Raw genomic sequence first — 13,801 nt, 5'->3', positions numbered from 1 at the left:
TTATACTCGAACAAAGCAACAAAGGTTTTTTAATCATAATTATATCTAAATACTTATACGAATTGGGAAATAAAAACGAAGGATAATACAAATTTGAAATTGATATAAGCTAAGTAAATGAAACCTGATTTTGAAGAGTTTGATTCGATATATCAACATGTTGGTAAAATTAGGGCACACTGAATTAGTCAGAATCTAAATAGGAAAAGCGATTTTTGATGACGATTAGAATGGAATTAGCCATTTTTGCTTCTATGTGATGCTTGAAATATGGAATTGTGGAAAGGGTAGGATTAGGTAGAAGTTTATGGACGATTGTGTTGATAGTAATCAGGAAACGTGAAGAAGGGTCGTCTTTTTTGTTTTTGATCGATTAATGTTGGTGATAAACATATCATATTTTCCAAAGAAAATAATATTTGTAACAATTCTATAATTAAAAGTTACCAAATGTAAGAATAGGAATAGATTACCAATACACCCTCATATTAAATTTAAAGCAAAAATAAAAAGAAAAGATATTATTGGTTGTTATTATTTTTCGCACTTCTCGCACTAAAAATACTTCTGAAATGAACCTAATCATATATATATATAACTAAACATATCTGGTTTGGTGTCATATGGTCGATTGCCGGTATAAACCGCGAACCAATCGTTCACTACGTTTTGCAATATTTGTAACCGACCAACTAACCGAAAGTAAAAAAGAAGAAGAAAAAAGAAGCCAAACCAATGAACGCTTTAAAGGGTTTCAAGGTTTTAACTAAACCATAAACACTCATATTTGTTATGTGATTAATAGGGTCAAACACCCGCTGCATCGCGCGAGCACCCGTCTAGTAATAATATATGCACTTACCCACACGCATGTATTGGGTATGACACATATAGGAATAAATCAAAAGAATTAAATATTATTATATATATAGGAAGGTTAACGTACAAATGAAATTAACGTGCTAAACGTGAGAATCAAATAGAGTAAATTATATATGTATATATGATTACTCTAATTGATTCTCACGTTTAACACGTTAATTTCATTTGTATTTGATCCAACCTCATTATATATAACTATAAGAAGTTACTAAATAATATTATTTGGGTTTAAATCAAATGCAAGAAAATAAACATAATAATCGTACGAATTGAAGGATTTGCTAAAGTTTGGCGATGACATTGTTTGGGATTTAAAATTTCATAACCAACATATTTCGGTTACAAAGGTTTAAGTTATTTCGGATATTAGGAAATTTGATTTATTTGATTCATATAATTATAGATGATCAAATCGGGTTAGTCAAAGGAACCGGAACCGGTTCAGAACCGGTTCCATTAGTCAACATCACTGTTTAAACCGGTTCCATGGTCGAACCGGTTAGGGAACCGAACCGGTTCCCCAACCCTCGGACCCGGAACCGGTGGAACCGGTTCTGACCGGTTCCTAAACCGGTTCTTACACTGTAACCGGTTCCAACCGGTTACAGTGTAAAATATTATTTTTTTTTTCGTTTTTCGTTTCCGCTGCTTGTGTAGGTGATGATTTGTGTTCTTCTGATTTCTAAAGAGGCTCATGCTACTTTTGTTGTTCACCCACAGAGCAATAATGGTAAACAACATATTGAACTTAATGCTATGAGTGTCAGCGTGTTTGAATTGATTAGTCTGTATCGTGTATCGTGTAATGGTGAACTTAAATCTGTATCGTGTTACATTTGTTGAGTTTGCTATGTATTATAGTCTTTTGGCTTATGCAAGTCAAATGCTGAATTATAATCAAGAGCGGTGTTATACGATTCGTATTTGTATAACATGTTAAATAAAAAAAACAATTAACATAAAATTCATTCTATTTACTTTAAGAAGTTCAAAAAAAAAAGGTTACATGTTTTAAAATATTCAAAAACAAACTAACAAAACATTAAACTTATAAATATAAAGTTGTGACATATTATTTCTAGAAAAGCCTTCTTGTTCGTCGTAATTATTGAGTGGCGACTTATTCATCAGAATTACTTGTAGAAACGCCTTCTTGTTCGTCGTGCACTCGAACATCAAGTGGTGTTTCGTCTTCCAGAGTGGTTACGTGTTGAACACGATCGATTGAGTCCAAGTGATCCTTCAAGCAAATGCACATCTCCACCGACTCCGAATTCAGTCTTGTTCTTCTCACCGATATTACCCTGCCACTAAGAGAAAAAGCAGATTCCGAAGCTACCGTAGAAGCTTGGGCGGTTAGTAAATCACGGGCCATGGTGGCAAGAATCGGAAACTCGGTTTCCTTTACCTTCCACCAAGCCAAAACATCAAAAGTGCCATATTCCTCTTCGGATAAACCGGTAGAGAAATCATATGCACTATACCTTCCTAGTTCGCTTAAAGGGGTGTTACCCCTTTGTTTTTTAGCCGTTACGTTGCGAACGGTGTTCATAAGGCTAATCATGGGGTCTCGTACTCTAGTAGCACTTGAACTTGATGAAGACCCCGCCGGCGTAGGCATGTGTATGTTTGACCCATATTTATTTATATAAAAGTCATACATAAATTTAAAATTCAAGTTAAAATCATTTTGTGCCTCTGTTGAAAAGTTTGGGTCAACTTCATGCATATCTAAGGCTGAAAAAATTTCGTCTATCACACATTCAACCCCCGTAACATTTAACATTGGGTTTAAAGCGGCGGCGCAAGTAAAAATCGGTGGCAATTCAAGAAAGTATTTTTTTAATTTAAACTTCATTGGTAATATGATGTTTGAAAACATTGGACTTTTATTTTCAAATTCTTTAAGATTGTTAACGATTAAAAATAACTCCGAAAGAACCAAGGGACTTGTCGGATAATACGTTCCCGATAGTTTCGTAGTTGATGTTTTAAAAACTTCAAGAAAAGTCGATAAGTCATTGATAATTTCCCATTTCTCATTTGAAAAGGGGATTGCCAAATCATTCTCGGCAAGACTAGAATGAAACATTTGTAAAGTTTCTCTTTGTTTCAAAGCACTTTGAAACATTATGCAAGTGGAATTCCATCGATGAGGTACATCCCAATTAGCTCCCAAAGCTTTTCTTCCCGTATCTTTACAAAATTTTCTATAATCCATTTGTCTTTTTTTACTTTTCTTAAAAACTTCATGTAGCATTACTCTAAAATCGTTTATAACCGATGTAACCTCATCCGAAGCAAGTCCGTCTTGCACGATTAAATTAATGATATGTGCAACACACCTTGAGTGAAAAAATACACCATTGCAAATCGGCGTATATTTTAATTTTAATTTATCAACCGCCGATGTATTATTCGACGCGTTATCAAATGCAATTGAAAATATTTTATTTTCTAGTTTATAAGTTTTTATAACATAATCTAAAATTTCAAACAAATTATCTCCCGTATGTGGATACTCAAAGAGTTCGAAAGCAATGGTGCGTTTCATCATTTCCCACGATGACGGGTCTACCCAATGAGCGGTGACACAAAGATAAGATTCGGGTAGACCATGTGGAGCCGACCAAACTTCAGTAGTTAAGTTTATTCCCGTATTTATATTTTCAAAATATGCAATTAGTACCTCTTTGGCCTTCTTCCACAATTTTAAACAATAACGTTTAAGAGTATGACGACTTACGTGAGTGTATTGTGGTTGAAGCGTATCTCGAATCATGGCGGTTAAGCGAGGGTTGTCGAAGTGGCTAAACGGCAAATCTTCTTGAATCACAAACTTCGCCATACGATCTTGAACTCGATCAATTTGGTATGTAAATATTCCGCCTTCACTATCCATTTGCGTTTGTTGCGACTCGACGTTCTGTTTCAACGCTCTGCAATACGGTCTTTCGATGTGTTTCTTCAAATTTGAATTCGAAAGTGGGTTTAAATAAATCCCACAAAACTTGCACCGAGCCTTCAATGAATGGTCACTCAATTCAACCAAATCCCAATTGCACCAAATCTCTTGATTACGATTATGAGGTACAATACGAACGAAACTTGGTCCGGCGGTGGAACCTTGACCAACCGATGATTGTGAGGCAGCCATAACAACAAATATGAATATAGAAGAAGAGAAAACAAGAGATTAGAGAACTCAGAACGTTGTAATAGCGTTTTTTTGTATTTTTTTGCGTTCGGGTTTGCGTTTTGAGTGTTGTGATGAACCCATTACACCAAATACCTATTTATACTAGTAGTGGGGTGTTTGGGGAGCCAAAAAACGGCCATTTTTGACCCCAACGGTCAAAAAACGGCCATAAAACCGTTTCCCAACGGCTAGAACTACTCCAACGGCTAGAACCGGTTCCGAACCGGTTCCGGTCGAACCGGTTCCAGAACCGGTTCCGGTTCGGTTCCGGTTCCTACCCGGTCCACCTCCAAACTTGTCAAACCGGTCCCGGATCGTCGGGTTGAAACGGAACCGAACCGGTTCCTACGAAAAACGGGTAGGAACCGGTTCGGTTCCACCGAACCGGTTCCTGGAACCGGTTTTGTTGTCCACCTCTACATATAATTGCTACAATATTGTATAGAAAAGATGGATATATAGGCTCTAAACTCTAACATGAATGCCCTAAAAAAATAATTGAGAGAACGCATTATCGTCTAACCCCGACCCGGTCTTTTTATTTAACTATTTATCCCATTAGATTTGTAAATCTAAATGATTTGAACTTTTGAAGTACTGAAACTGTACATGTTTATTCACGTATATTCTATGGTTAGGATTTGATTGTAACGTAGCATCAATGTCGAAGTCCCGTTGCCTCTTGAAAGTTGAGGTTATTCTCGGCGGTAACTACTAGCTAGTGGTGCCTGTATAATTATAAAGCTTGTTATTAATAACATTCAAATTCTTTAAACAAAATGATCTAGGAAAAATAATACTATTATGTTATATATAGATAAAACACAAACTAAATCTAGTAAATAATTTAACCTCGACTAATAAAATGAAGCAAGAACAAAGCTGCAAAACGCCCAAACTTATAGAAACAGATAACTTAAACTGTCTTGGACATTACATACCAAAATGTAACAAAAAAACCAAAAAACAGTTCATCAAACAGCAACAAACACACACTTGGTGACAAACATATATTACACAAACTTAAATACCACTAACATCACCTAACACAAGTACTTCCAGTACGCAGGGCTATCTCTCGATATAAGCAAAGCTCGTGATCCCATATAATCAAACGTAGGACAGTATAAGTTATCCGGCCCAACAGTCTCTCTAACTGTTTCACCACTCGTTGACGGTTTCATTCCATCATCCTTCAATGCATCAAACACAAACAGCCCGGAGCCACACACACCCATGGTTACATTTGAGTTGCCCCAGACTTGGGTTATGGCTTTGTAATGTGGGTGTGAGTTAGATTCGGGTAAGTTGTAGGTGGTTAAAGGTTTCTGTTTGCGTAAAGAAAACTGTTGGATTTGGGAGGATGATGGTGGTTTTCTTGCTGTTGATGAGGAGGAGCCGCTGCATCCGATATAGATGGAGTCACCACGAGAGAAAACCGAGTGGGCAGTAATGTCGTATTTGGGAATCTTGAGCCCGATTCCAGATGGATGACGGAAATCTAGAACGTTTATGGAATCTGATGTGCAGAATACACCGTCATTGCCTTCTGCTTCTGATGAACTTACTCTGTATTGCAAAATATTGAGTCATCACATGATTGCATGTACATATATATATAGTTATATACATACATGTATACAAGAGTGGCAATTTCCAATACGACACTAAATCGGGTTTTGGGTTGGCATATGTAACCCATTTAAAACATGGGTCATGTTCAGGGTTGGCATGTTTAAATAAAACACAACCCAATATAGGCTGTAAACCAACCGAACAAATATTGAGCCGTTAGGTGGGAAGTTTGTTTAAGTCTGCTTATTTAATAAACGAGCGAACATGAAAAAAATTTGTTGTTCATTTAGTTAAACAAAAGAACATTAACACGTCTCCTTCACTTAATTATGTTTGTGAATGTTTGTTTATATTTGCCTGTTTATGTTCGTTTATATTTATTTGTTTACATATTCAATAAAAAAAAGAACGGTGACAATTTAGTCTAGTTATATAAAATTAATATATCACCAATTACAAAATTAGTCTAGATTTATCAACTTTTTGTTCCAACGTATTGATGTTCATGTTTCTTTTGCTCAATTAAGTTCGTTGCTTGTGTTCGTTTAAATTCGTGAACCGTTCGTTTAAACTATTAACAAACGAATATAGACAAACACACACTCATTTTCTTAATAAACAAACAAGAACAAGAAACTCAATTAATTTAAATCTTTGTGTTTGATTGTTCGTTTGGTTAAAGTTAAACAAAGAAACACGAGCATTCAAACACACCAAAAATCAGTAAAAGACGTACCTTTGACGAACCCCTCCACCAAGCTCAGCATCAGTATTATTCACATGAAGTGCTGTAATCTTTTTACCATTAGCAGAAACCGAAAGCAACCGTTCAGGCGTAAGTGACCCGACATCCCATAAACAAACACTATCCAACTCTGCCAAAACCACCTTCCCCCGGTTCCTCCATTGCACTGGGCTCGAATTCTCCATTTCCAAAACAACACTCTGCAGATCCCACTTCATAATATGCTCTCCATCACGAACATCATATATCCGTACACCTTTCTGGTTACTAGCCGTTGAAATAATAAGTGGACCACAAGGTTTATACCACCATTGTCGGTTTTCTGGTGTCAGATTTGATAAATCGTGTCTTCGATTTAAAACATTGTTGGATACTGAAGCGAGTGCAGTTCTTGTGTTGGTGAATCCCTCTTCTATGTGAAATTATTTGATTTCTTGGGTGTAAAAGTACCATGAACAAAAGCCGGATTCCATGCTGTTACCAGCAGATGCAGCCACAACATATCTTCCAGAACAACCGTCTGCACCCGGTGCACGAACTATCCAACAGTCTCTCCATAGGTTAGGTGAAATTGCAGCTGGTGCTTTGTATATGGATTTTTCCTGAATAAATGATGAATAATATTATATAAAATAGTTTATTGTAACATGAGGACACCACAACAGCAACCATACCCAGTAAATCCCACATGTGGACACTAGAGATAGCAAATTGAGCGGTCAGACAAGTTGTGGTAGTTTTAGTACATCTTTTACATACAATGCATTAAGTATGAGTATAGCAACTATAGTCTATATACCATGGTAATAAAGGTTTCAAATTTAAGAAATTTAAAAGGATGAATGTATAAAAAGATGATGGCTTTCAAATGTATGACACGTTCTCTTTTTAGCTAAATTTTATAGCTTGACCCGTATGACATTGTTGGAGATGAAAAATTACCTAAGTTGATGTATTCATAAGTAGATGTGTTGGAATTATCAACCATATATATTAAACTGGTCATCATTTTACTCCAACAATAAGAGTAAATAACTGACAGAAAAAGAATAAGGTGTTAATAAGCATATTATACCCATGTAAGCAGACAAGTTAAAACACTCATTATTAAATTTCTAGTTTACTATCTAGGGTTCCAAAAGGACAATTTGGATTTTTAACATATGAATTGATTTGGAGTTAATATATAGCAACCCTGCTTTGCCTATTCTAATATTCATGACAAACTAAGGGGGTGTTTGGATGATGCCATGTGGGTTAAAATCGATTATCAAAACTTGAAGACAGTATTTGGCAAAAACCTATTATGATTCTCATTCTCTTCACTATTTATGTAAAAATAATCAGATTTGTAAGAAAATGACAATCAAAAGAAGTTACTTTAAAATATGTCATCTACAACTAATGCAGCATGCTAGCACATAAAATATATCAACATTTAGTACCTCAGAGTTGGCAACATCATAAAATGTGCATGAACCATCATCATGAGCAAGCAAAACCGACTCTCCCTCTGATACAAACCATCCACCTGTAGAAGCCTTGTGCCCGATCTCGTTCAATTGATTATTGAAACTATCGTCTATCTCCTCTACATATATCATAACTGCCTTATTTTCTTCTTCATCACAATCTTCAAGTGTTTCATTAGCTGTGAGCATTGTGTCAATATTACCTTTTCCACTAAAAGCGTTAAAAGAATCACGCCCTTTTGGATTTACAGTATCACCCGTTTCTTGAACTTCACATATCTCCAAATCACCCTTGATTGTAACTTTGGGTGCGATACATTTCTCAGCAGTGGCACCCAACAGTTTACCTTCCTGTTTTGTTTCAGTAACAGCTGAAAAAACTTCAGTTTTAAGAGTCTCATTGCTTCCTGAAGGTGCCTTTAGTGTTGACCGGTCTCTGAGTAACTTATGATGAGGAAAGAACCTCGCTTCTAGTTCATCAGTATTCAATCCCTTAGCTGAACTTTTTGTATCACTTGATTCCTTAATTGAACTATCCTTCTTTTCCTCAGTAATCTGCAAACTTTCACTTTCATGTACCTTATATAAGCCCTTTTTCTCCTTCTCACCACTTTCACCACCTACAACATCACCCATTGCCTTCTCGATCCCTGTAACCGTTTCTTGAATATCAGAAAGCATCACTTTTGAAGCATCGGGATTGTTCAAATCCAGCATTTCCTTTGTCCTCTTAATATCTGAAGCTATCCTCTTAACTTTCTCTTCCAAAAACGCAAGCTTCCCATGCAGTTTACTCGGATACTTAACACTCGATTGTGAACTCGTAACATCCTCACCCGTCCCCTTCTCTTTCAGACCATCAGAACAACTCACACTACCGAGCTTCCCACTAGAGCCACTAAAACTCAAACGAACACCATTATCTTCCGTTTCACTTGCAAAACTAGACCTTAAACCAGACGATTTCGACTTAAACTTCTCAAACAACTTAACACTCTCTGAAACTTTCATAACAGAATCCGAATTCGACTGAGTATTCGAAGCCTCTGAATGTGATATTATCTCTTTTTCACTAACATTTTGAATTTTTACCAGCTTCGGCTTCATTTCTTTCAAACTTTCATTCTTTTTATCCAAACTCGCAACCGAACCTTTCAAATTCGCAACTTTACTCTCTATCCCATACTTCGAATTCGGAAACTTAGACGACACCTTATTCTGCTGACCTACCCTATCACTAACCCTAACCGATCTACCAGCACTAACACTTCTCTCACTTCTCTCATTTCGGTCACCCAAAACCCTAGAAACCCTAACTTTACGAATATCAGAAGCAATCTTATTAAACTCAGAAGGACTAGAGCTTCTACCTGCTGTACGGCCACCAGTCGACCACCTGGCACGCGGCTCAGCGCCATCCTTATCGGCTCGAGCCATCGGAGGAACGATCGGTTTCTGCGGCTTCACGGCAGCACGTGTCCTTGAAGTGGCTCTGCAACTGTTAATGTTTTCCTTTCCGGCGGACATGTTTACAGATCCTGCACCACGGCAGATGACTCGTTCTGATACCGGAGTTGTGCTTCTGAATGTTTTTGATGAGGTGGACTTGGCGGCGCCGGTGCCGGTTACGGTATCTTTTGGCCGGCGTACGACGGATGATGACATTGTGTTTTTATTGAATAATAGTAATAATAATAATAATAATTTATCGCTGAGTTTGCGAAGGGTTTGAGTGGATACTGATGTTTTGTGGTTATTTGTTTTAGGGTTTGAAGAGGTTAATTCTAAGCGGGAAATGTGTTTTGGATTTTGAACTTTTTGGGTACCCGGTTAGATGGATTTGGACATGGACGTGTTATATGGTTGCACGTGACTTTCCTTTCTTTTTCTTTTTTTTAATTATTATTATTATTATTTCGTCCTTTTCAATGAGGTGAAATATGGTTCTTTTCAATAGACGTTCGGGTTTGATTCCTATAAATAATATTTTGGAGAGGGTATGGGTGGCGCAAAGAAGGAAGAACAAGATCTTTGTGATATCTAATTCGTTCTTGAGGACAACTGAGTTTTACCACCGGTGGACCTTCAGTTTGATGGGTTTTCTTGTAAGACCAAGCGTAGTCGACAAATTGTGAATGGCGTTTTGGCTAGCATCTTGGTGATGAACTTTGTGTACACAACGTGATGAATGAGGTACTTTGTGTGTGAGAGAGATATGAGGAAGGGGGCTAATTAATGATTATAGAAAAGTTGTGGATAGTTTACCACCATAATTGTTTGTTTTTTTTAGTGTTGAAATGTTGACTGGACGTTACATAACATAATTTAATTGGGTGTTTAGTTTTGACTACGCATGGTTTAACCGCAGATAACTTTTAGTCTTTTAAAGGCTTTGTACGACTGTGTTGAGCCAGCTAGCGGTGGTCTTTTGTCATTGGATCACCTCATATAAAGTATCTAGGCAATTATCTGTCTGTTGCCCGTTAAAAGAAAAATAAACCCAATGGACACATGTCGCCTGTTACACTTGATGAGAGATTGATGACTTTATATTTTGGTGTCATGATAATACGGTTCAATGAAGATGTAACTGAAAGTATAAAGATGAGTGTGAAAGATTGAAAGCTAGAATATGATTTCTTCTATGTGGAACCATCGTGAGCATATGACATTTTGTCATATTAGATACTAAACTGTTTGTAGTGTACGAATGAATTCTATTGTGCTTTGGGAAGAATCGTGATTGGTTGGTTATTTTAAGTTTTGAAATTTTAAATGTTTTGAGATTTTAGTTTTAGATAATAAATATGTTTGTAGATATATTTGTTTAATTTTTATACAACATACAAATTACAAAGCAATTGGGTTGGATGGGCATAACAATATTGAAGGGATGTTTGAGATTACTTATTTTACTTTCTTATAAGTTTTTATTAAGTTAATAAGTTATAAAAGTATAACTTATGAAACTTTTTATCTCACAATATAAGCAATCCCAAACACCTTATTACTTCTCAAAAAGTTTATAAGTTATAAGTTGGTGAAATTAAGCAATCCCAATTCCAAACACCTCTGAGAACAAAAGTTATTACACGTTGAACGTTTATAACGCGTTGAAGTGTGGCCCATGGGCCAAGGGTCATACAGATCTTGGGTTTTAATTTTAGATATGCAATAGTTGATAAAAAAAAGTTGTGAGTTGTGAGTCAATATCAGGTGTGGGAGGTTGTATTGAAATCAACAAAGTGGGTGATTATCCTTTTGACGGGTGGCTCAGATGCTCGTACCAAAACATCAACATACGGGGAGTATAACTCATCCAAGGTGGCTCAGATGCTTGAAACCGAGTTTGAAACCGAGCAGGAACTGGTTCATCCTCACTAAATGAATAACAAAGGGAAATAAAGATCATCCCCAACTGATGCCGAATACGAAGAAAGTGTGGACAAAAATTTTACATTTACCACATGATTCACATTTCACCTCTCCCATGATAGTCTAATAAGCATTTCATTTTATAATTAAAACTTTGATAAGTTTTAAGTATGTGGATGATATATTTATAAAATGGAATTTGATTGATAGTATACTCTCTTTTTTGTGTTGGATAAAAGTTTATATCGACGACAAACTAATAAGTTAAGCTAAACAATAATATCATGTAAAGCTTGACAAGGACAACTTCTGTTTCATAAGAAAAAAACATTTTTACATGGATACAAAATTTATCTTACGTAAGTAAATTGATTTTCAAATATTCAATAGAACAAATAATAGAATATAAAACTTGACGTGACTATATGAACTTAATTAATTTATTATTTTAAAAATGTTACACATGCATGGAACATTCAAACAATATATTACATTTTTGTAATTCTGAAATCTTTAAAATTTTGTATTTGCAAATACTTGAACTCATCATCTCTATTTTAAAGGGACAAACACCGTATCAATAATTCAATATCATTAGACCACTAAGTCATAGATATATTTTGACAATTTACTAATAAAAATAGTAAATTATAGATATAATGTTTGTCGCTAACATGTATCTTTTTATGACCGATTTTTAATGATCTAACCATTGCAATAGTGAACGGGAAATTACACATTAATATTTAACCACTAAAATTAACGCTACAATTCTCATTGTTGCATACGTACAAAAAAAAGGGAAATATAAAGCTCGATGACGATCATCTTCTAATGGTTTATACATAAAACAATTTCCAGTCCTATAACACAATATAAGTTTAAAACAATTTCCAGTCCTATAACACAATATAAGTTTGTTACAAATCATGTTATGATGTTGTAAACATGATGTTTTTTTGGGTGTTTGTCGTTTAAACTACATCTCATTACTTTATCAATTGGTTTCATCAGCGATAGACGGATCTCGGCTTGATGTTCTCTTTTTCCTTCGGTTCTTTTTCGCCCCTGATTCTTGTGACCCTAACTCAGACTCCGTGGTCGAGTTTTTCGCCCTCCTACCATGGCTAGTTTCATCATTCAAGGTTTTCTTTTTTGGCTTTGCGTCTGAGTCTGAAGAATTTACTGAAATGCTAGAGCCTTGTTTCCTGGATTGCTTTGACTTGTCATGACGATCTGGAGTTTTCATCGAGTCTATATATTTACAAGTGAAAATAATTAACATATTGAATATTTACCTATATAAAATTATTATATATTTGTAACATTATATAGTTTTTAAGAATGGTCTAACTAGTGAACATGTAAGGCGAATAATCATGTTATGAAATAATTAGTTTTATTAAAAACAATTAACCATGTAAATATACCTGAAGTCCCGTCTGATGATCCTTGAAACTCATTCATCTGTCAAACACACAGAAACAGTATTGTACCAAAAAGAAAAAAAAAACATTGAAATGAACGATCACAACTTATATGATAGACACAGGGTATTACCCAGGTTGGAGCACTGGAAGAAGGTCCATCGCAACCGATATGTGCAACATGTTTTACATCAGTGGGCGCCCCAATTTGTATCTCGGGTTCCTTATCGTTATCTGCCTCTGTAATTCCAAAGAATTCATGAGCCATAACGCAAAACATATACAAATGACACACATATCGTATAACGGTCAAAAAAACATAAAAAATATACCAAATATTTCAGAGATGTAGCGCAGGCCTTTTAATAAACCTTTCATGGCCGTGCTGATGAACAATGTTCAATTTGTGATCATAGAAAGGTTATCATCTTCAAATATAACAATTAGCATCCCTCGGTCTTTAATTCGCTATTCGTTAAAAAATTATAAAAATTGTATGTAATTAGAACATGAAATTACGAACTCATGGGACACAATGTGCCAAGATGATCATTCTGATCAACAAGACAACAAGAAAATAGAAATAAAAAATCGAATAAAACTATAAAGGACAGAAGTTTAGTAAATCCGGAAACTAGGAAATGTTTTGTTGTCTATGGATGTCAACCATGAATGACCCCATTTTTAAAGGAACCATCAAATTTTTATGGGCATTAAACATTTAAACCCATATTTTGGTACCCCATACGAGTGTTTCTTCAATCATTTCAAGAATTTGTCGAATCCAGTCTAGCTTAAGCGTGTTTAAGTCCGAGTTTAAGCCTAAATTGTAACTTATTTATGAAACAAGCTTTAAATCCTTGAGCTTCATATATTAGGCTCGGTCAGACCCACAAATATAAATTTGTTTTTACTTTATACAAATATAATATAAATAGAGCATATGATATGGTATAATAAGATATGATGCAATAATATATGAAGCATCAAAAGAATATATATATAATTAAATGATTAGTGATGTAAAAAATGTTTTTTCATTAGTATGTTAGTGATAAAACTTTTATAATCTTCACTTCTATACATCAGTTGCTTCTTTCAGTCTTTCTCAAACTATTTCAATAAT

At 35.3% G+C, this 13,801-nt stretch overlaps 1 protein-coding gene and 1 pseudogene across 2 annotated transcripts; both read right to left on the bottom strand.

Moving 5' to 3' along the window:
- Positions 1-4,956: 4,956 nt before the first annotated feature.
- LOC143537352 (KIN14B-interacting protein At4g14310-like) lies at positions 4,957-9,560 on the bottom strand (annotated as a pseudogene). Its single transcript, XR_013136041.1, has 3 exons — positions 7,847-9,560; positions 6,393-7,003; positions 4,957-5,650 (listed from the first exon to the last, which is right to left on the bottom strand). The product of XR_013136041.1 is annotated as a KIN14B-interacting protein At4g14310-like (transcript).
- A 2,685-nt stretch (positions 9,561-12,245) lies between these two features.
- LOC143537341 (uncharacterized) lies at positions 12,246-12,943 on the bottom strand. The gene is made up of 3 exons (XM_077031130.1): positions 12,809-12,943; positions 12,679-12,715; positions 12,246-12,502 (listed from the first exon to the last, which is right to left on the bottom strand). Exons 1-3 carry the CDS (start codon positions 12,941-12,943, stop codon positions 12,246-12,248), a joined length of 429 nt encoding a protein of 142 aa, XP_076887245.1.
- Between the last annotated feature and the right edge of the window lie 858 nt (positions 12,944-13,801).

This window comes from Bidens hawaiensis, unplaced genomic scaffold (assembly GCF_021521415.1).
Source record: "Bidens hawaiensis isolate Kalapana, Puna unplaced genomic scaffold, B.hawaiensis_p1.1 tig00011184_1, whole genome shotgun sequence".
NCBI classification, from domain to species: Eukaryota; Viridiplantae; Streptophyta; class Magnoliopsida; order Asterales; family Asteraceae; genus Bidens; species Bidens hawaiensis.
Note: the sequence above shows the minus strand (reverse complement) of the source record. Positions and strands in the feature narration are given on the sequence as shown.

What these genes read in the sequence shown, in the direction of transcription:
- LOC143537341 (XM_077031130.1), bottom strand. Translation starts at nt 12,943, where the DNA reads ATGGCTCATGAATTCTTTGGAATTACAGAGGCAGATAACGATAAGGAA. An exon ending in CTTCCAGTGCTCCAACCTGG is followed by an intron (nt 12,716 to 12,808) that starts GTAATACCCTGT and finishes TGTGTTTGACAG; the next exon opens with ATGAATGAGTTTCAAGGATC. An exon ending in ATCATCAGACGGGACTTCAG is followed by an intron (nt 12,503 to 12,678) that starts GTATATTTACAT and finishes GTAAATATATAG; the next exon opens with ACTCGATGAAAACTCCAGAT.